The 21,666-nt window shown below is 44.3% G+C and overlaps 1 protein-coding gene across 7 annotated transcripts; it reads right to left on the bottom strand.

Annotated features, from left to right (window-relative positions):
- Positions 1–2,468: 2,468 nt before the first annotated feature.
- LOC108391833 (GTPase IMAP family member 5-like) lies at positions 2,469–21,307 on the bottom strand. Of its 7 annotated transcripts, none has more exons than XM_036999530.2 (9): positions 21,187–21,307; positions 10,500–10,608; positions 10,184–10,418; positions 8,651–8,797; positions 8,097–8,197; positions 7,828–7,909; positions 7,197–7,278; positions 4,895–4,943; positions 2,755–3,942 (listed from the first exon to the last, which is right to left on the bottom strand). In XM_036999530.2, the coding sequence occupies exons 8-9, from the start codon at positions 4,935–4,937 to the stop codon at positions 3,062–3,064; spliced, it is 924 nt and encodes a 307-aa protein (XP_036855425.2). In that variant the 5' UTR covers positions 4,938–4,943; positions 7,197–7,278; positions 7,828–7,909; positions 8,097–8,197; positions 8,651–8,797; positions 10,184–10,418; positions 10,500–10,608; positions 21,187–21,307; the 3' UTR covers positions 2,755–3,061. The 7 variants fall into 7 exon arrangements, with proteins under 7 accessions (XP_036855424.2, XP_036855425.2, XP_036855427.2 ...); XM_036999532.2 differs by having other exon boundaries at positions 8,651–8,745; XM_073238221.1 differs by lacking the exons at positions 10,184–10,418; positions 10,500–10,608; positions 21,187–21,307 and having other exon boundaries at positions 8,651–8,920.
- Between the last annotated feature and the right edge of the window lie 359 nt (positions 21,308–21,666).

The raw sequence follows: 21,666 nt of genomic DNA, 5'->3' as shown, positions 1-21,666 counted from the left end.
GTCTGTGACGCTGTGGGGCCGTCCCACCTCTGGGCCCCGCTTTGTTCACCTGCCTGTTGCAGGGACACTCATGTATTAAAAGCCAGCAGCAAGAATCCTTATTGCCTTCGGAAACATGGTCTGATTTCATCAGAGTTGGTTGTAAAAGATGATACCCCGTGCCCTTCCTGCCTCCAGTGGAGGGAATGAGGATGTCCTGGGGGGAAATTCTGGGGTGTGAAGAGGCCCAGGAAGAGGTGCAGGAGGGGCCTGGACTCCAGGGGAAGGAAAGAAAAGGGATCACACAGCACAATGGAGGCCTGAGCCTTAGGGCAAGCAGAGTCAGTGAGAAATTCCCAAGGCTGGGAAGTAAAGGAACTGGCATTTCTTAGATTAGGGTTTTTGCAAAGCCAGATATTAAGGCTTGGCAGATATCTGGTCTAGGCGGCAGCTTTTCAGCTGTGACCTTGTAGCGCAAAAGCTGCTGAGGACAACGTAAGTGATGTGTGAAGCTGCATTCCCATCACACTGTTAGGAACACTGAAATTTGCATTTCATGTAACTTTCATATGTAGCAATGAAATATTCTTTTGATTTCTCCAACCATTTAAAAATGTGAATGTCCTTCTTAGTTCACAGTCTGTACCAAACAACCGGCAAACCCGATTTGATCCCTGGGCTGTAGTTTGTGGACCCTGGTCTTAGAGTATATTTCCCATGGTTGTTAGTTGAGCTGCATTGTAATGCGACCTCTTTACCCCAAACTCAGTTCCTCATCATCCTGGGAAATATCTACAGGGAACTTGGAGAAAGGGTGTGTTCCACAGTTCAATAGCAATAAAGAGAAAGGGGCACGCTTTGGGGGGGTGGGTCATGGACTTAGTGGAAACAGGAAATCAGGTGGGGAGTTCCCTGGGTGGCCCTCCCTGACACACTCCTTCTTTTGGGTAGCTGCCCACCTTCTCTACTCCTCTGAGGCCTGTAAAGGAAACCTGCAGTCCTCCCAGGCAGCCTGTGACCACATGGGTGAATGATTAATTCTGGATGAGTTTTAGGAATTCAACCTGGACACCCAAGTGTTCATCTCTAAGCCTTCACTGGCAATAAACCTGCCATGCTGATCTCTACAACTGAATCACGGAACCATTCCAAACAGGTGCGAGGGGCGTGACACATAAGCTTCTCAAACCCTTGAAATCCTAGAAAACTCGAGTTTTCAGACCAAGGCCACCTCCTCAATGCAGTGTCCCCGGGTTGTCCAACCGCCCTGCTGTGACTTAAACGAGTCCAGCTCTGCAGACCTTCATCATGTGGGTACCGCGTGTCAGACTCTATTCTGGGCAACATAGGAATATAAGATAACGTACAGAGCATCAATAAATGATACCAGGTTCCTGCCCCTCAAAAGCCATGGTTGGTAGAGGCATGAAGGTTGGACGCAGATTAGGCGTGAGAGAGCTTTTGTGGAAGGAGGATGTGAGCCAAGAGGAGAGCCGGCAGGAGCGGGCTGGCCTCTCCCGGAGGTCGGAGGTCGCTTCAGGACTGTGGGGGAGGCGGGAGGGGCACAGGGAGAGAGGGGGAGGGGCCTGCGCATCACCCTCTGGGGTCAAAGGCTATCAGAGAGAACAAGGGGCCCGCTTTCTGTCCTGAGCCACCCTGGGACGTGCAGCTCCTTCCCTATCCTAGGCCTTCGGAAGAAGAGTGGGCTGAGCAGAGGAAGGCGAAGACCTTGGACGGGATGTGCTCACCTTGACGTCCCCTGGGACACTGCTCCGGTCACCCAGTAGACAAAGGGTGGCTTTAAGTTCAGTCCAAGGAAGGCACCCAGGCCAGGCAGATGCCAGGGGCAAGCCAGGCCCAGAGAGCAGGGCTGCAGGGGATGGGCTCCCTCTGGAGCGCAGAGGTCCATGCCTGGCCGCCCTGTGGGGAGGCAGCGCACCCACAAGGGGTCCCTTTCACCACAGGCAGGGCTGCCCGGTGCCCAGGGGACTGTCCACCTTCACTGACTTCCTGGGGAATAAAGCTGGAGAGTCGGCATGTGGATATTTTACAGTAGAGAAGGAGAAAGGGTTTTGTTTACTCACATGAATGTCCACCGAAGTATTTCTTGGGAAGTTTTCGAATGTGAGCTCTGTTTCTGCCCCAGAAGCACAGAGGAGGTCTGCCTACAGGCACCATATTTCCTCCTCCCTCACCCATTGTACCTCTTTAAAATAATCCAAGTAAAGGGATTTTTCATGCTGCCCAGGATTCAGTGAATGTCTGTTAGGGAGCAGGCACTTTAATAGTGCTTCCTTTAATTAGGTGCTTCCTAATTCCAGAAACAAGAAAGGAGAGATCAGTTCATTTATTCTTGAGGCCACTTCCTCAGGAAGCTTGAGAACAGGGACATTCTGAGGGATTTAAGGATTTTTTACAAAGGAATATGGGGAACGTTTCATTAGTTTGGAGGTTTTCAAATCAGGTAAAAGATGCTAAACTCAAACAGCTTAAATCATAAGGGAATTTATTGGCTGGCATCCTGGGAATCCAGAGGCGAGGCAGGCTTCGGGTCTGTTTGATTCAGGGGCTCGCGTTCGTCCCGTCTCTGCTCTGCTTGAAGCGCTGCCTTCAACCTCAGGCTGGAAGCAAGACGGCAGCTGGAGCCCCAAGACCCAGCAGTGCCCAGAGGAAGAAGAGAGCCTGTCTCTCTCTGTGGCTCTCTCCTGGGAAAGGAGAGACCTTCTGGCGCACCCACGCAGACTTTATTCACTGCTCATCGGCCTGCACTGGGTCTCAGGTCCAGTCCAGAACCCGTCTCCAGAAGAGATGGGATCGTCTGCAGACCAGCCGGGCGCCCCTGGGGCTGAGCCGGTGTCCTCCTCCTCTGAGCCACGGGGCTCCGTCAGGACGGGTGGAGGCTGAGCCCAAACCAGAAGCTACAAGGGAGAAGGGGAAGAGGGGCCGCAGAGGTAACAAGGCCGGTCCTCTACAGACCATGCCGATTTCAGAATCGGTGTCATGCGGTGACAAGCGGGACATGGGACAGCGAACCCATGAGCTGATGCTGTAGAAAACACTGTGACACGGAGAACATACAGGATTAAAGGTGATACCAGATAATCACTAAGATAAGAAGGAAAAGGAAGCTGCACCAGACGAGACAGACACAGAGGTCATAGTGCAGAGCCATCCAGTTCCTGACCCTGCACGGCACCCTGGCCACCCAGCCCCTCCGGGCCTCCCTCAGGTCTCGCTTCTGCCTCTCCACCTGCCGCCGCACCTTGGCCAGGTAGGGCCTGAGGTCCTCCCCGCACGCGCCGGCCCCGCCTCCTCGCTGGAGCATCTGCGCATCAAAGAGCTCGTTGCCCAGGCAGGCGCCCTCCAGCTCCCTCTGCAGACTCTCCACCACGGCCATCAGCTGGGCCACCTGCTGCCGCTGCTCCTCCCCGCGGGCCCGGTTGTTGAAGGCGCAGTACCTCCGCCCGCACTCCTGCACCAGGCTCCTCAGGCTGAGGTTGTCCGTGTTGGCCACGTAGTCGTCCAGGGACTCGGCCCCCAAGTCCTCCTTGTGGGTGAAGAGGACGATCGTGTGTCTCATGGCCCCTGCCCCAAAGACCTCCTTCACCCTCCTCACGGCCACTGTGTCCTGGGCAGTGAAGCGCCCCAGCTGGGTCACCAGCAGGAGCACGTGGGGCCCTGGGGCCAAGAGCAGGTAGCAGTCCCCGATGTCCCTGTACATCTCTTGGTGCTGGGCCTTCGCCTCAAAGATGGAGGGTGTGTCCACCACCAGGATGTTCCTCCCGTTCCACGTGCCCGCCACCCCCTGGCACGTGCTGGTCACGGACTGGGTCCCCAGCTTGGACTCAAACGCAGGCTGGAAGAGGATGCTGTTCCCTGTGGCGCTCTTCCCGCTGCCAGTCTTGCCCACCAGGACCATCCTCAATGAGGACGACCCTGGGGTGAAGCTCTGCTCTCCTCCACCTGTTGGAGCACACGGAAAGGTAATGCATGATCGCTGTGGATGAAACACTTGTTACCCCCAAAATTCATATGCTGAAACCCTGCCCCCCAACGTGACGGCACCTGGAGGTGCAGCTTTTGGGGGTGATTTGCTTGAGATGATGTCATGAGAGTGAAGCCCCCATGGCAGAATTAATGCCCTCGTAAGAAGAGGAAGAGACGAGAGCTCTCTCTGTGGTGAAAGGGGGACACAGCAACCTGGACATGGTCTCCCACCAGACACGGAATCGGCCAGCACCTTCATGTTGGGCCTCCCACCTCCAGGACAGCGCGAAATCGGTATTTGTTTACCACCCAGCCTCAGGTGTTTGGGTTTAGTGGCTTGAACTAAGAGAGTAATAAATACCTTTTGAGGAGGTGGAGACAAGACAAAAAGGGAAAGAGCCAGAAGAAAGAGCATTCTCGGGCAACCAGGCTGTCAGGCACCCCCCCGTTCCATCGCAGGGCTGGGCTCGGAGTAAATGCCTTACACCGTATGTACAGAGTGAAGGGAATTCCCTCGGGATTGGTGGGGTAAGTTACTCCAGTTGGCCAGAGTCCTTGGGGGTCTTTCTTTTTGTGACTGCCAAATTTTGCCACTCTTTCCAGAATCTTCTCACCATTCAGTTCCCACTCTGAAGGCTATTCGATGTTCAGAGCTTCCTACAACCATTGAGCCATTTAACCCATACTTTCTACTCTTTCCATCCCTGCCTGGACTCTGTTTTACAAGATGATAAGGTTTTATCCAGAAAAACATACCCTAACTAAGTAGAGGATGACATCAAACAGCTAATATATTTCCTGGGGAAAATGCATGTTCTTTGTCTTGGGGTGACTGTAGTCTTGTCCCTTTCACTGAAGGTGGGAGTTTACTGCCCCAATGCTGTGTTCATGCCCCCCGAGTGTCATCAAGAACTCCACTAGATCTTACCTGTGGCACTGGCACCTTGTCCATCCTTCAGGAACCCTTCCATCTTGTTCTGGAGGGGAAAACACACAGGAATTGTTCATGCTGGAGGTAGATGTGGCATCCAACACAAACACCACACTTTATAGATGAGGAAATTGAGCCCCTCCAGGTCTGTTGACCCTCAGCCCTTCTCAGCGCTAGACTGAGCCTTCTCCTGAAGAGCGTATAGACAGCCCCCCTGACAGGGGAGCACGCATGCATGAGCTCCTGCAACCTGTGTTTAGCTGATTGGAGACCCTCAAAATGCGCTGCCCACCGAAAAGACTGAACAAAGAAGGTGGTCATTTCCTACTGAGCATCCAGTCTCCCTGGAGCCCTTGTCTGCCTTTAGTGTCTCAGTCCTGGTGCCCAAACTCAAGCTCCCTGGCAAAGTATCCCCCTTCGGTAAACACAACAAAAGAAATTCTTCCCTAAGTCCATGTGGTGAGGGTGGTACGGAGGGTGACCGGTCATCCCAGTTTGCCCAGGACTGAGAGGATCCCCTGATCAGAGGAATTTCAGGGTTGAAACTGGGAGAGTCCCAGGCAAACCAGGACAAGTTGGTCATGCCAGCAGAAGGAGGTGTCATGAGTCCAGGTGGGCAGTGGGGTGGACTAGAGGCCCACCAAATAAAGGGAAGGCCTGCTTTGTTAGGCTCAGACCAACCATTGTGCCACCTAAGATCCATGTTTCCATGTTCTGGGCTCAAATAGTCTTGGGCCAGTAGCTATCTCATCTGTCTCCTGGCCGCTCACCTTCTCTCGCTGTCCCCTGTATGTCTCTCTCTTGATCCTTCTCTTTTTCCCTACCCTCTACTTCCTGCGCCCGGGGAAGGGACTGGCCCCGGCCCCACCCAAGAATGGCTTCTCAAGCTTCAGTGCTGAGAGGAACCTCCACAACCCTTTCCAGAGCTGCAGCAGGACCGCGCTGTGTGCGAAGTCTCAGGGTTTCCATGGAACAGGTTCACGGAGTTAACGCTGGAGAATGAATCTCCAGTTGAGGATTTTCAGGATCTAGGCCAGGAGAACTTAAAGAAAATAGCTTTGGGGAGTAAGTGTATTTTCTCAGGGCTCCCTGGGATCACTCCCTAGAGGACGTCATGGAGCTTGTCCCCACGCGAAACCGACTGCAGTGGTCGCATCGGCAGGAAAAATAGTTAAATAAATAAATAATGTGAGAATCATTTTAATTTGAATGTCAAAACCAAGCTTTTATTAGACACTTTCCCAGTAATATCTTGTAACTCATTCTAATGGCATTTTAGAGCCAAAAGAGAGAAAAGGTAGCAGCTTACGGGTCCTTGGGATCTCTATTTTTGACCAGATCTCACAGAAACTAGTCTGACCTGGTTTGTAAAGTCGATCCCAGAATATATATAATCCAAATAAGAGTTATGGAGGCTGAGGAATCGCGGTGCTGGTCATCCAAGCAAGCACGGGTCTGTCAGATGGAAACTGGCCTTGAGCATCTCTCTCATCCTGCCATCCATGAAGGAGGGAGCCTTTCAGATCAAGTGTGATGCTTAGTTTTAGGCGTCAGCTTGGCTAGGCCATAGTAACCAGTGAGTTGACTAAATCAAAAGGTATTTTGTAGATGTGGTTAAGTAAAGGTGGCCTGCCGTGGTGTGGTGGGCCTCGTCCAGTCAGCTGAAGGCCTTGGAGAGGTTTCCCAGCGGACACATTCTGCCTCAAGGCTTCAATATCGACTCCTGCCTCAGTTTCCAACCTGCTGGCCTGCCCTGCAGATGTTGGACCTACCAGCCCCCATAATCACATGGCCAATTTCTTAAAATAAATTTCATCATACATACATTCTATTGGCTCTATTTTTCTGGAGAAAACTAACACATCGATCCGGCTCATTCCTTCTGTACTGAAGCTTAGAGAAGGAGCTACCTGAGCATAATCTCGTCTTTGGCTAGTTCTTTTCACTGGTGGATTATATAGGGAGGATTTCTTCTTTTTTTAAAGATATAAGTGCACAGGGGGTGGCAAATGGGGAAACTGAAGCTTTTTAGATATCAGACTGTTTTGATGCTGATGATTTTGAAACCAAGACACTGTTCTGCCACGTCCCACCCTGGGATCACCTTGAAGGGTGGCCCCAGAGAGGGCCAGAGAGGAGGGGCTCCTGAGCATCTGAGGGCAGCGGGCGGGTACCAGGTGAGTGACGTGAGTACTGAATACTGAGGGGCGGCGGCGGGGGTGCTGAAGGGGGCGGCGGAGGGACCAGCCACCTGTGCTGTTCCTCTGTCCCTCGGGTTTGCTCCAGCAGCGCTACTCACATGACGGTTCTGGCCGGCCGACTGCTGGACGGCTACTTCTTCCCAGATGAGAAGCTTAGCTTGCTGCTCTCTTAGGATCCACCTGCGCAGGAAGAGAAGCGGGAAGGGGCTCTTTCCCAGGCACCAGCTCAGTTTTTCTCATCTTTCTTAATTGCTTTTTGTGGATTTTTCCCTGTCCAGTCACAGGACCACCTCTCTAGCCCAAACTGGCACGCCTGGGGCCAAATGGCTGCCTTGGTGTCCCAGCTGCTCCCACCCTGGTGCTGTCCCCAGCGGGTCACTGTGTCCTGTGGCCACATCAGTCCCCTCTAGATATCACCAGCACCATGCTTCCCCTGCACAACAGCGTGTCCAGCGCTGGCCATCAACCCACCTCCCTCATTTTACAGCCATCAATCTTTCCATTAATGCCATTTAAAATGTGATTAAAAACTTCTATTACCAGACACTTCTCTCCCTACTCATGAGAGTGCCGCAGGCCTGGCGAGCATCTCAGCTCTGCCAGCAGAAAGGAGGCTCCCTTCGCGGCCCTCAGGAAGCCACAACCGTCACCACGGCAACACCTCCACCAGGAGGACCAAAGGCGGGACAGGAAACCGAAACGGGCTGGGGCTTGGGCAGGTCCTCTCACCTGATACCCCGCCAGAGGCCCCGCTGGAGTGTGTCGAAGATGGACAGCAGCCTGAGAATGGCAGCTGACACTGATTGGGAGCCTTAGGGGAGATAAACAAAGTGCAGTTGTTTATCTGTTTATCTATTAAGGGGTGTGAGGCAGGGCTGTCTTCCAGGAAGCACACCCTGTTGCTCAGAACTCCATTCTCGCTCTAATGAGGGGGGTTCAATTGTTTTTAAACAGCAAATCATATTTCATTATCAGAAAAAAAAAAGCAAATATTTTACCTGAGCAGATCAACTTGAGGCCCACTCCTGAAATCTTTCTCCTCTCTTTAAAATGGAAACTGTCTCCATCAGGTTGAGTGCTGTACTCGCCCAGAGAAGCACTGGAAATGAAAGATTAGAATCAAAAGGCGAGTTTGCAGCCTGTTCTTCAAAGGGCACCCATGGGTTTGGGGGGCAGGTGTAGGGAAGGCAGTTCAGGCCATCTTTCCTTGCTCAGCTCATGGAGGGAACCCCAAATGTGCACCCAGATTTGGGTGCGGCAGCCACTTCCTGCATATGTGAAAGCCCTTCTGCACAGACAGGAAAAATAAGCTCGTTAGCATCACCAAAGGGTCTGAGCCCATTCTATTCAAAACTTTACCTTCAATATAGTATCAATAACATTTTCAGCTTGCACTTATTTGGGGTCTTGAGGTAGGTAATTCTTGACCCTAATTATTTAAAATTAAAGAAACTGAGGCTTAGAAAGACCAATTGTCCAGAGTGATATGATTGGTTCTGAAAGACCTGAGGTCCTGAGAGGAGAGGGAGAGAGAGAGATCAAGCCTTGTTACCTGGAAGGTCCCGGAATATCTTGCAAGCTCTCCAGCCAGTCTGAGAACAATCCTCCCTCCTCTCCTAGGCAGCCTCTCTCATTGGCTTGTAGTCTCTTCAGAAAACATTAGAGAGGTGACAGATGAAAAACAGGCCACAAATTCTATCTGCCAGGAGAGAGGGAGGTGAGAGAGAGGGACTGTGTCCCCAGGAACAGGAAAAGAACAATGTGTGTGTTTCCTCGCAAAGCCAGCCTCAGAGGGTGACCCAGAAACCCTCAGAGCCACCAGAGGAAGAAGTTGGTTTGGTTTGGTTTTGTTCTTAATAACAGCTCCCTTTCCTCCTCCCGCCACATCCCTGTAAGGCTTCTGTCCTGAGAATGGAGACCAGAGGAGCCAGTGACCAGTGGGGCACAGCTGCATCCCCACCAGCCATTCGCCGCCGGGCACTGGCTCCTCCGTTTACCTCTCCGGCACAGAGATGGCTCTGTATGTAATTCTAGGTGGCAGTGGAGGCTGGAACTCAAGGCAGGCGTCTTGCCTGGCACATCTTAGAGCTCTGGCCTCCTTCGTGTTTCTCTGTCAGAAGCCCAGCTCTCAGGTCAGCCACGCTCTGACTTCAGGTGGAAACAAGGATCAGTATGTCCCTTCACCCCGGTGGACTTTCATTTCCACAGAAACCAGAGAGACATCTGCCCCAGACACAGTGTGATTTGGGCAAAGTGATAAGCCCTTGGTGGGGGTGCCCTGGGCCTCTCACACTGCCCTGGCTGATGCCCCTACTCTCCCCCGTGCCCTGGCCCTGCCGAGGGCCCCTGTGTCACAGGACACTAACGTGCCTCTCGGGAGACATTGTCAGGTGAATGTGGCAGAGTTTGACTGCTTACTTCCACCTTTGAATTCAGATTAATTCTTGAAAAACAACTATACTCAGGAAAGTGAGATACAGGCAACTCTTGGTCCTTTGCTCCGGTTGGAGAGGGGGCTGATTCCAGTGCAGATAACACACACACACACACACACACACACACACACACACACACACACACACATACACACACACACATATACACACACACACACACACACACTTTGCAATGAAAGCTATGCTTGTCTTACAAAATATTCTCACATATTAATATTGCAGTTTTAACTTATCAAATAATGATAACTATTAATTGTGGTGGACAACAACTAAATGTGGTGGACCCATACCCTCCTGCTACAGGAGACAGAAAGGTGCACTCTTAACATATAGAAGACTCTAGTTTTTTTTTTTTACTAGTGAGAAATGCATTCTATATCTCATTTTTGCCAGAAAAAAAAAAAGAAGGTAAAAAAAGTCCTCTCAGATGGAGATAAGCGTTTTGGTAGACTTTCGTCAGCTCTACAGTGGTCTATCATGCGTGCTTTCATGCCCGCAGTCAAGTCATTCAGCTCTCTCAGCACATATTTTCAAATGCTTGATAGACACACCAGGGACACTGCACAAAGGCATCCAATCCACACGCGCCTTAGGAATTTTTCATGGTTGAAGTAATCATGCAATTTTACCTGCTCTAAGCTGCCCAGGCTGCCACTTATGTGCCCACACCAGAGAGAAGATGGATCTTGATCAGTGACTTTTTGTGCATTAGAGAAAAATGCAAGTTAGTCATTGAAAAAAGAATCTTGGTTCCGTCTTCAGGCACTTCCCCAGCTACAACGCAGACAGAGACGGGATGGCCTTCTACTGGGACAACCGGATGCCTTTTCCTCAAAACTGTTCATACACTTTGTTGATTTTTTCCTGTTAAATTACATGTATTTTTCTTGTTGATTCAAGAAAGTGAAAGATTGCCTTTTCTATATTATAGGTAATGTATATTACCTGCACCTTTCTTTTCCACATCCAGAGTTTTATGCTAATCAGGCCTCTTCTTTTTCTTTCTGCATTAAAATGAGGAATTCTGATGACGACTCGTCAGTGCTTCTAATTGCTTTCAAAAGAATAAATTAATTAAATTAAAATTAAAATAGCAATAAAAAAAGAGGAAAATTGTTCCTTTTCTCCTACAGCTGCAGAGTAAAACAACAAAGATTATTCCTACAAATGAGTCTGTGAGACATCCAGTGCTCAAAAATTGTAGCTCTGTCCTGTGAAAATAACCCTTCATCTCTAAAAGACTATAGAATTATGGCTGTCTTATTTTATAATGTGTCTCCTATCAGTGAGATGTAAACTGAAACTAAGCAATTCCTAGAGGCCTAAATACTTGTAAGATTTCTTGGACAAACCCAAAGGAGATTGCTGATATTTCCCTCTTCTACCAGAATCATGCAGGTAATAAAACAAAATAAAACAAAACGAAATAATGAAAGAGTTTGAGAATCTTGTCACATTTAAATTCACAATATGCTAAGTAAAATAGAACTGTCAACTGCTGTCAACTGTCTTGCAAATACTACCCCCTGCTGTCTGTTTCTTAAGTTAGTTATGGTAAGTTTTTAGCACAATCTGAAAATTTTACCAGATGTTTTCTTTATGACTTCTGTCATTCTGAGAAAGCTCTCCTTTCTCATCCTTTTACTTAAAGATACATTACCTATGTCCACATAAAAATCAGCATACAAGTATTTAGCAGTTTTATTCATAATTGCCAAAATTTGGAAGCAACCAAGATGTCTTTCAATAGGTCAATGGACAAACTGTGGTGCATCCAGATAATGGAATATTATTCAGTGCTAAAAAGCAGTGAGCTATCAAGCCATGAAAAGACATGGAGGGAACTTAAATGCATATGCTTAACAACATGCTCCTAAATAATCAATGGATCAATGACCAAATAAAAACAAGAGATCAACATATGGAGACAAATGAAAACAATAACTCAACACTGCAAAATCTGCGGGACACAGCGAAGGCTGTGCTAAGAAGGAAGTATATTCCTATACAGGCTTACCTCAGGAAAGAAGTACAATCCTAAAAGAACAGTCTGAATTCACAACTAATGAAGCTAGAATAGAAGAACAAATGAGGCCCAAAGTCAGTAGAAGGAGGGACATAATAAAGATAAGAGCAGAAACAAATAAAATTGAGAAGAAAAAAACAGTAGAAGGAATCAGTGAAAGTAAGAGCTGGTTCTTCGAGAAAATAAACAAAATAGATAAACCCTTAGCCAGACTTATCAAGAAAAAAAAGAGAGTCTACCCACATTAACAGAATCAGAAATGAGAAAGGTAAAATCACTGTGGAGATCATAGAAATATACAAAGAATTATTAGATAATACTATGAAAAATTAAATGCTAACAAATTGGATAACTTAGAAGAAATGGATAACTTTCTAGAAAAATACAACCATCCAAGGCTGAGCCAGAAAGAAACAGAAAATCTGAACAGACTAATTATCAGCAACAAAATTGAACTGGTAATCAAAAAACTACCTAAGAATAAAACCCCTGGACCAGATGACTTCACCACTGAATTTTATCAAACATTTAGTGAAGACCTAATACCCATCCTCCTTAAGATTTTCCAAAGAGTAGAAGAGGAGGGAATACTTCCAAACTCATTCTATGAGGCCAACATCACTCTAATACCAAAACCAGGAAAAGACACCACAAAAAAAGAAAATTACAGACCAATATCCCTGATGAACATAGATGCAAAAATGCTCAACAAAATATTAGCAAAATGAATTTAAAAATATGTTAAAAAGATCATCCATTATGATCAAGTAGGATTTATCCAGGGATATAAGGATGGTACAACATTTGAAAATCCATCAACATCATCCACTACATCAATAAAAAGGACAAAAATCACATGATCATCTCCATAGATGCTGAAAAGGCATTTGACAAAATTCAACATCCATTCATGATAAAAACTCAACAAAATGGGTATAGAGGGCAAGTATCTCAACATAATAAAGGCCATATATGACAAACCCACAGCCAACATCATACTTAACAGTGAAAAGCTGAAAGCTTTCCCTTTAAGATAGGAAAGAAGACAAGGATGCCCACTCCCCACTTTTATTCAACAAGTACTGGAGGTTGAGCCACAGCAATCAGACAACACACAAAAAATAAAAGGCACCCAGATTGGTAAGGAAGAGGTTAAACTGTTACTGTTTACAGATGACAGGATACTGTACATAAAAAAAACTTAAAGAATCCACCCCAAACTACTAGAACTTATAACTAAATTCAGCAAAGTGTCAGGATACACAATTAATACACAGAAATATGTTGCATTCCTATATACTAACAATGAACTAGCAGGAAGAGAAATCAGGAAAACAATTCCATTCACAATTGCACCATAAAGAATAAAATACCTAGGAATAAACCTAACCAAGGAAATGAAAAACCTATACCCTGAAAACTACATGACACTCTTGACCAAAACTAAAGAAGGCACCAATAAATGGAAATACATCCCATGCTCATGGATAGGAAGAATTAATGTTGTCAAAATGGCCATCCTGCTTAAAGCAATCTACAGATTCAATGCAATCCCTATCAAAATACCAAAAGCATTCTTCAATGAACTACAGCAAATAGTTCTAAAATTCATAATGAACCACAAAAGACCCCAAATGCCCAAAGCAATCCTGAGATGGAAGAACAAAGCTGGGGTGATTACACTCCCTGACTTCAAGCTCTACTACAAAGCCACAGTAATCAAGACAATTTACTACTGGCACAAGATCAGACCCATAGATCAGTGGAACAGAATAGAGAGCCCAGATATAAACCCAAGCATATATGGTCAATTAATACACAATAAAGGAGCCATGGACATGCAATGGGGAAATGACAGCCTCTTCAACAGCTGGTGTTGGCAAAACTGGACAGCTACATGTAGGAGAATGAAACTGGATTACTATTTAACAACATACACAAAACTAAACTCGAAATGCATCAAAGACCTGAATGTAAGTCATGAAACCATAAAACTCTTAGAAAAAAACATTGGCAAAAATCCCTTGAATATAAACATGAGCAACTTTTTCCTGAACGCATCTCCTCAGGCAAGGAAAACAAAATAAAAAATGAACAAATTGGACTAAATCATGCTAAAAAGCTTCTGTACAGCAAAGAACACCATCAGCGGAACAAAAAGGTATCCTACAGTATGGGAGAATATATTTTTAAATGACAGATCTGACAAGGGGTTAACACCCAAAATATATAAAGAACTCACACGCCTCAAAACCCAAAAAGCAAATAACCCTATTAAAAAATGGGCAGAGGCTATGAACAGACAATTCTCCAAAGAAGAAATTCAGATGGCCAACAGGCACATGAAAAGACACTCCACATCATTAATCATCAGAGAAATGCAAATTAAAACCACAATGAGATATCACCTCACAGCAGTTATGATGGCCAGCATTGAAAAGACTAGGAACAACAAATGCTGGCGAGGATGTGGAGAAAGGGGAACCCTCCTACACTGCTGGTGGGAATGTAAATTAATTCAACCATTGTGGAAAGCAGTATGGAGATGCCTCAAAAAACTGAAAATAGAAATACCATTTGACCCAGGAATCCCACTCCTAGGAATTTACCCAAAGAAAACAAGATCCCAAATTCAAAAAGACATATGCACCCCTATGTTTATCACAGCATTATTTACAATAGCTAAGAAATGGAAGCAACCTAAGTGTCTATCAGTAGATGAATGGATTAAGAAGAGGTGGTACATATACACAATGGAATATTATTCAGTCATAAGAAGAAAACATTTGCGACAACATGCGCGGAGCTAAAGGGTATTATGCTCAGTGAAATAAGCCAGGTGGAGAAAGACAAGTACCAAATGATTTCACTCATCTGTGGAGTATAAGAACAAAGCAAAACTGAAGGAACAAAATAGCAGCAGACTCACAGACTCCAAGAAGGGACTAGCAGTTACCAAAGGGGTGGAATGATGGAGGGCAGGTGGGGAGGGATTGAGGGGCATTATGATTGGCACACGTGGTGTGAGGGGATCATGGGGAAGATAGTGCCTCACAGAGAAGACAAGTAGTGACTCTACAGCATCTTACTACACTGATGGACAGTGACTGCAATGGGGTGTAGGGGGGACTTGATAATATGGGTGAATGTAACCACAATGTTGCTCATGTGAAAACTTCATAAGAGTGTATGATAACTTAATAATAAAAAAAACTAAAAAAAATTCATCAATATATTCCACCATGCCTAAAGACCAATGAAGGAAAACCATGTATGCATCTCAATAGAGAAAGAAAACCATTTGAAAATTCAAGAACTTTATAAAACTCTCTGAAACTAAGAATAGAAAGGAACTTCTACAATCTGATAAAGGATATCAACCAAACAATTTTTATAAAAATGTTTATAAAATGGTGAAACCCTGAATAATTTCACATTCAGGTGGGAAACAGCAATTTTGAAACTATGGTATACTGAGGTTCAACCATCAGCAAATGTATTGTAGCTAATGAAAACCAAATTTCTCACTACTTGAGAAAGCAATACAAATAAAGGGAGAATGTTGGAATAAACCCTGGTTCTAGGCTCTAGTCAGAAATATTAATATGAATCCATGGTTGTTATTTTTTCATAGAGAAACAAATATATATGTGGGGGGAGTTCAGTAATACATACATGGATTTCCTAGCTGTCTGCTGAGAAAGACTCCAAGTAGTGATACCCCAATGCAGTGAGAACACCCAGTATACAGATCTTGATTTCTAAATGCCATTCTCCAATAAAAAGTAACCAGGACTCTTTAGAGAAGTGGCTGATTCCAGGGCTGGGAGAAAAAAAACACAGGATGAATTTGGAGCATCTTATAGTGACAAAACATAAGGAAGTGTAAAAAGCAAAACAAAACAAACAAACAAACAAAACAGGGGGAGGGCACATCAGAAGGACATAAGACAACCTGACAGAGCTCCCAATGGCTGATGGTTTCTTTTTATAGAAATATTCTAGCTAATAAACACAGAAGGAAAGATAAAATTAAAGTATCATAATTTTGCAACCCCTAATAAATTAATGAATCCAATGCTCATCAATGATTAGTAGATATCACTAAAAGAGATACAACTAGACATCATATGCCTCCTTGAAGGAAGAGTGCACACCACTTGTAAGTTGCAATGTATGGACCCTATGTGGATCCATATTCAAATAAAATATTAAAAAGCATGACAACTGGGGAACTGTGAACACTAGTTATTTAATATTACATATTAATTTTTTAGACATGATATTAATGAAAGGGAGAGTCCTACTGCTTTAGAGTTATATGCTGGGATGTTTACAGATGAAATGATGATATCTAGGATTGGCTTTCAAATAATCAGGAGAGGGAAGGATAGAGGTTTAGAGGAAACAAGATTGTCACATATAATAATAACTGACACATAATGATTGATACATTGAGGTAGGTACACTATTTTTTCAACTTTTGTTTGAAACTTAAGTTTTCAAAATATATTGACAAAAGTTTATCAAAGTTCACAACACTTTACTTAGATATATTGGATTAAATTGGATAACTTTCAGTCTGCAAGTGAAAGGGTAAGAGATATAGCATATTCATTTGATAGGTCTTGGTAAAGCCTATTTGGTATACTTCCCAGATATTGTGAAACCTAATATCTCTAATGACTGGCTAAAAAAATCTTTTAGCAAATCAGTTTACATTATTTTGTTTTCAACAGAAAGGAAAGCAAATGTATCATTAATAAATAATTAAAAGTTAATGACAGATCACTATGTGGTTTCGACATTTTGCTTGGAAGGAGTTCAAAGAATTGAGTGGCACTGCTATAACAAAATTGGTTCCACTCCTATTTATTTATTTATGTGAACAAGGTTTCTTAGTGCCTGCTTTGATTAAAACAAAATAATAGGAATAGAATTGACCTGAACATTGTCTCATTTTAACAAAGAATAGTCATGCACTCATATATGAAATAAGTGAAAAGTTATAATCCATTAAGAGATGCATTTCCAAAATTTAAAAATCATGTTAAATAATTGTTTTACAAATGCTGTGATATGTTTGTGTTCCTTTGATCAATTATGTACTAATAACAACCTAAATAATAATTAAATATGGAAAAGACGTTTAAAGCTTTAGGGTCATAGAATTGTTTTCAATTTTCGTATATATTTTTGTGGCAGAAATATATGCTAGGGTGATCAAGATTTTCCAACACAAAAATCCATTGTAATAAGATACACTTCTGTTGGGGAGGTAAATGGACAGTCAGGAAGAAAAAGGAACAGTGTAAAAGTACTGACTATTAGAAAAGGGCTTGTTCATGCATATTTAAAATAGCTTAAGGCTAGTATCTAATTTCTGTTATGTATTTTTTAAGAAGTAGCAATTGCATCTCAAAATGTTAATATCTTCAATGTACTAGCAATTGCATTTCTTGCAAACATTCGTGATGAAAAAAATTTGAAAGTTCAGTTTAAAATGCTCAAGAGGGCACCAAGTTTTAAAAATTCTTTCAGTGAATACATGAGCCAAACAGTCTGAAGACCACTGCCACAGAGAGTCTCTCACATGAACTGAGAATATTTTTATAGGAAAGCTTATAACAGTAAAAAGCTAGAAACAACCAAATATCCATCAACAGTAGATTAGATAAACAAATTACAGAATATCCATACTGTGGAGTAATACATAGCAGTAAAAATAAACAAAATATGGTTGGTTATCTGCAAAATCAAGGATAAATCTCACATACATTACGTTGAGCAAAAGAAGGAATTCCCAGAATACATCTAATTGCATTTCTGTCAAGGTTAATAGTGGACAAAACTAAAAATATGTATTATTTAGAGCACCAGACATGGGTATATAGAACTATAAAGAAAAGCAGGGGGATGATTGTAACAAAGGGCAGGAATAGTGACAGCACCTGGGGGGAAAGGAAGAAAAGCGAGGTGACAGGAAGACTCTTAGGGGGGAGGAGGGGAGGCTTGGAAGAGCAATGCTCTGATTCTTGACCTGGGTATCTGCTTTATTGGGCTTCTTTACACTGTACACATATGAAATATTTAACTGTACAAAATGCAATCATATTGAAAAATATGAAACAGGATCTAAACAGAAAAACATACTGTTATTGTATGAAAAGACTACTATAAAGATATAAATTCTTCCAAAATTTATATATATTTAATTTCATTTCAACTGAAACCCCAACTTTTTGTGTGTAGAAATAGATAACACTTTCTCAAGGCTCCCATGGAATGAAATATGCCTGAGCATAATCAAATCAGTCTAGTATTGACATAAGAACAAATAAATCAATAGATCAACATACACAGTTCCTAGTGAATCTCAGTTAATAACGGGATTCAATAAATGGCAAAGGCAGGGAAATAACAGTTTATTTAGTAAGTAATGCTGACCCACATAGTTTTCCAACTAGAAGACAGTAAAGCTGAGGTCTTACCTCACATTATATAAAAATCCAAAAAGAAGTATTGTTTGTAAAAACAAAACAAAAAAAGAAATCTTAAAACAAAGGAAACTATATGTAAAAGCCAGGAGTTGGGCATACTTCCTCAACCAAGGACATGAAGTCAGAAGTTATCAAAGAACAGATAGCTTTAAATATTTTATTATGGCAAAGATGCCATAAATAAAGTTAAAGCAAAAAAAATTTTTGAAAAAGATGAAATTTTTAAATTTATGTTATGAAAAGAACTCACAAAAAAAATCAAAGAAAATGTACAACTTATATATAGATGTTTCAGAGACGAACAATAAATACCCAATACCCATATGAAAAGATACTTGATATCATAAATAGTCAAGGAGGTGAAAATTAAAATAGCAACTTGCAAAAACGAAAAAGTTATAACATCTACTATTGGCAAAAATTAGGGGTGAGGTTAGGGAGAAGGACACGGGAAGCTTTTAACACACTGCTGGTGAAATGTAACATACAGCCTTTCTGGGAAGCTGTCCGATGCTATTTACTGCATTTAAAAATATTTATGCCCTTCAATGAGCATTCCTGACCCAAAGATTCCATCTTATAGCAGAAGAGCTCCAGGCAGTGCGGTATTGTTTCTAGAAGCAAAAATACAGGAAGTGAGAGAGAAGCTCATCAGCACGGATATGGTGGCAATACTGTGCAGCCATCAAAAAGGACAGTTAGAATGGCTAAAATTAAATGGACTGAACACACCAAGTGTTGAGGAGGATGTGGAGGAGCTGGTTGGGATATAAAATGGTGCGATCATCTTAAAAAACAGTTGGTCACTTTCTTAAAATAAACATACACCCACAATAAGCTTCAGCTATTCTACTCTTAGGCATTTCCCAAGAGGAAAGAAATCATCTGCCCATAAAAGACTTGTGCCTGACTCTTCATAGAAACTTTACCTGTAATAGCCCAAAATTGGGAACAACCCAAATGTCCATCAACAGATGAATGGATAAACAAACTGTGGCAATACCCACGCGATGGACTATTACGCAATAGGAAGACATGAGCTACTGATACACACGGCGACACTGATGGGTCTCAAGATCATCATGCTGAGTGAAAGACATCAAGCAAACAAAAAAATGAGGACAGCTTGTATGATTCCACTTACCTAAAACTCTGGGAAATGCACGTGAATCTACAGTGACAAAAAGCGGATCAGTGGTTGTCTGGAGATGGGGGGCTGAGGAGGGCCAGGAGGGAGAGATTGCCAAGGGACATGAGGACACTTTGGGGAGGTGATGGATGGAGTCACTCTCTTGATTGTGGTGGTAGTTTCTTAGAAACCTGTCAGATTGTACCCTTTAAATATGTGCAGTTCATTGTATATCAATTTCACCATGATAAAGAAAAATGCGTACAAAGAAAAAGCACACACGTGCACGAGCTGGTGAGTCACTTGGGATGGGGAGGTCAGTGTGGACGGAGGCTGGCAGGAGGATTGGCAGAGGAGTTAGAAAGGGGAAGAGAAGAAATACTGAGCTAAAAAGAAAAAGAAAATGTCCACAATAAAAAATATGGAAAAATGTTGAAAATGACTAACCCCAGTTATTGGTTTCCCATGTTTTTACAGTTTGTGCATGACAGCTGCTGTTTTTTAAACTCTTACCCACTATTAAGCAATGATGGCCAGGTCCCGAATCAGGAAGGGATGTCTTTGGAGAACTTCCTGAAACCTGAGAGGCTTTTGCAACTTTGTGTGCTTTTTAACTTTTAGTACCGATTCAGCAGTTACAGTCAGCTTAGCCTATTCTGCCTGCTTGACAACACTGTTGTTACTTTTAGACTTTGTCTCTGGTTACTGTGCCTGTCCTTCAGGGCCCCTTCTGTTCCGAGTAACACAAGGTCAGCTCACAGCTGCTTAAGCAAAAAATGTATCATCTCACATAACAAAAAAGCCCGGGGACATACCTAGCCTGCTATGCAGATTCTCCCTCCTGCCCTGCCCCCTCCCTCCCTCTGCCCTGCCCCCTCCCTCCCTCTGCCCTGCCCCCTCCCTCCCTCTGCCCTGCCTCTCCCTTTCTCCTCCTCTGCCTCCTCTTCTCTCCCTGCTCCCCCCACCTCTCAAAACTGTTTCTTTGTTAGCTTCACTCTCCGACAGCCCCTCTCCAGGACAGGCTGCAGAGGGCCTGCTCACATTGCTTCCACAACCAGCGATCCAGGAAGAAAAGGAGCTTTTTCCAGCCATTCCAACAAAAATCCCAGGACTGAGTCTTGTTGGACAACCTTGGACCCTAAACCCATCCCTGTGGCCATGGGGCCTGGATGCAGGGCTTGACCTGGATCACATGTTCACCCCCAGTCGGGAGTCGGGGGTAGTGGAGGTGCAGGGCTAGCATGAGAGAAAGTGAAGCTAGACTCACTTAAAGCGCAGGGACTGAGAGAGGAGTGTTCCCAAAGGGGAGTTGGGGGCCTGGCCCCCAGAAACAGCAGGAGTGGAGACTAAGCAGGAGAAACAGCCAATGTTTTAGAAAGTTGTCACGAAGCAAAATCGAAGGTTTCCGTTCATGTATTGATAAAGGCGGCGCACACTAGCATGATGTAGTTTTAGGACTTTCTTATGCAGCATTTAAGTAAGTATGTCCCATACCTAAGTTATTTTTAGTTTTCTTTTTGTAATTTTTACTTATTTGCAGCCAGAGCTGTCCTCTCTATCAGTGCATCCCTGTCTTTGTGTTCCGCCAACAATTGTTTCTAGTTTCTCACATGAAAATGAGGCTGTGTTCACCCCGCCCTCCCTTCCACTCGCCATCCACCTTCCACAAAGTTTCTGAAGAGACAGTGTAAAAAAAACAAACTTTTTCTGCCTCTTTACTCATTCACTGGATTGCTGTATTTTAGAATCCCAGCCCCAAAATGTTTCCTCTCAAAATTCTGAAGACCTTGCTCCATTTGTCCTGCATCTGACTTTGGGTCTGGTGCCCACCTGCTTCCTTGTCTAAGTGACCTGGTGGTGTCACCGGAGACGGGTTCTTGGTCTCATCATGAGAAAGAATTCAAGAATGGACCCAAAAGGCCGTTGAGCATTAAGAGGTTTTTTGGAGAGTAAGAGTTTAAAGACAGGAGTACGTACCGGTACCGAGAGCTGGGCCCAGGCAGACCCAGACGGAGTCTTGCTGAGGAAACGAGAGGAGCCTTCTTATGCAAAAGAAGGGAGTATCCACTAGTGAAATTAGGTCTCAAAGGGGACAGGTGGGGGCTTTTGGGGGTTGGGCTTGCTCCACCCGCACATGGGGTCGGGGAGTTTGGGGCTGTATTTGGCTGTCATCTGAACTGTCATGGCACTGGACGGTGTGATTTTACTCCGATAATGAGTGTACAATGCATTTTGGGCTAAAGTTTGGGTCAACGTCTCTTCCGTGTTGGAACCAGCCGGTTTTGGCCGGTCTGTTATCTGTACCCTCACTCCCACATCCCGAGAAAACAGCCGACACAGGATGTGTAGAACATAAGCAAACATTTGGCTAAAGTCCCTCTTCCTGTTCCTGCTCACGTCTGGCTCTCACAATTTAACCTCTTAAGTTTAACCTGCGTCTTCTAATTGCCTCTCTGC

Source organism: Manis javanica, chromosome 6 (assembly GCF_040802235.1).
Source record: "Manis javanica isolate MJ-LG chromosome 6, MJ_LKY, whole genome shotgun sequence".
Taxonomy (NCBI): domain Eukaryota; kingdom Metazoa; phylum Chordata; class Mammalia; order Pholidota; family Manidae; genus Manis; species Manis javanica.
The sequence above is the reverse complement of the archived record's forward strand: the minus strand, read 5'-3'. Positions and strand labels throughout refer to the sequence as shown.

Coding starts and splice junctions, on each gene's coding strand:
- LOC108391833 (XM_036999528.2), bottom strand. CDS start 7,661: ATGAGTAGGGAGAGAAGTGTCTG. Junction 7,279..7,638: donor AGTAGGGAGAGAAGTGTCTG/GTAATAGAAGTT, acceptor CTTCCTGCGCAG/GTGGATCCTAAGAGAGCAGC. Junction 3,943..4,894: donor ACAAGGTGCCAGTGCCACAG/GTAAGATCTAGT, acceptor GTGCTCCAACAG/GTGGAGGAGAGCAGAGCTTC.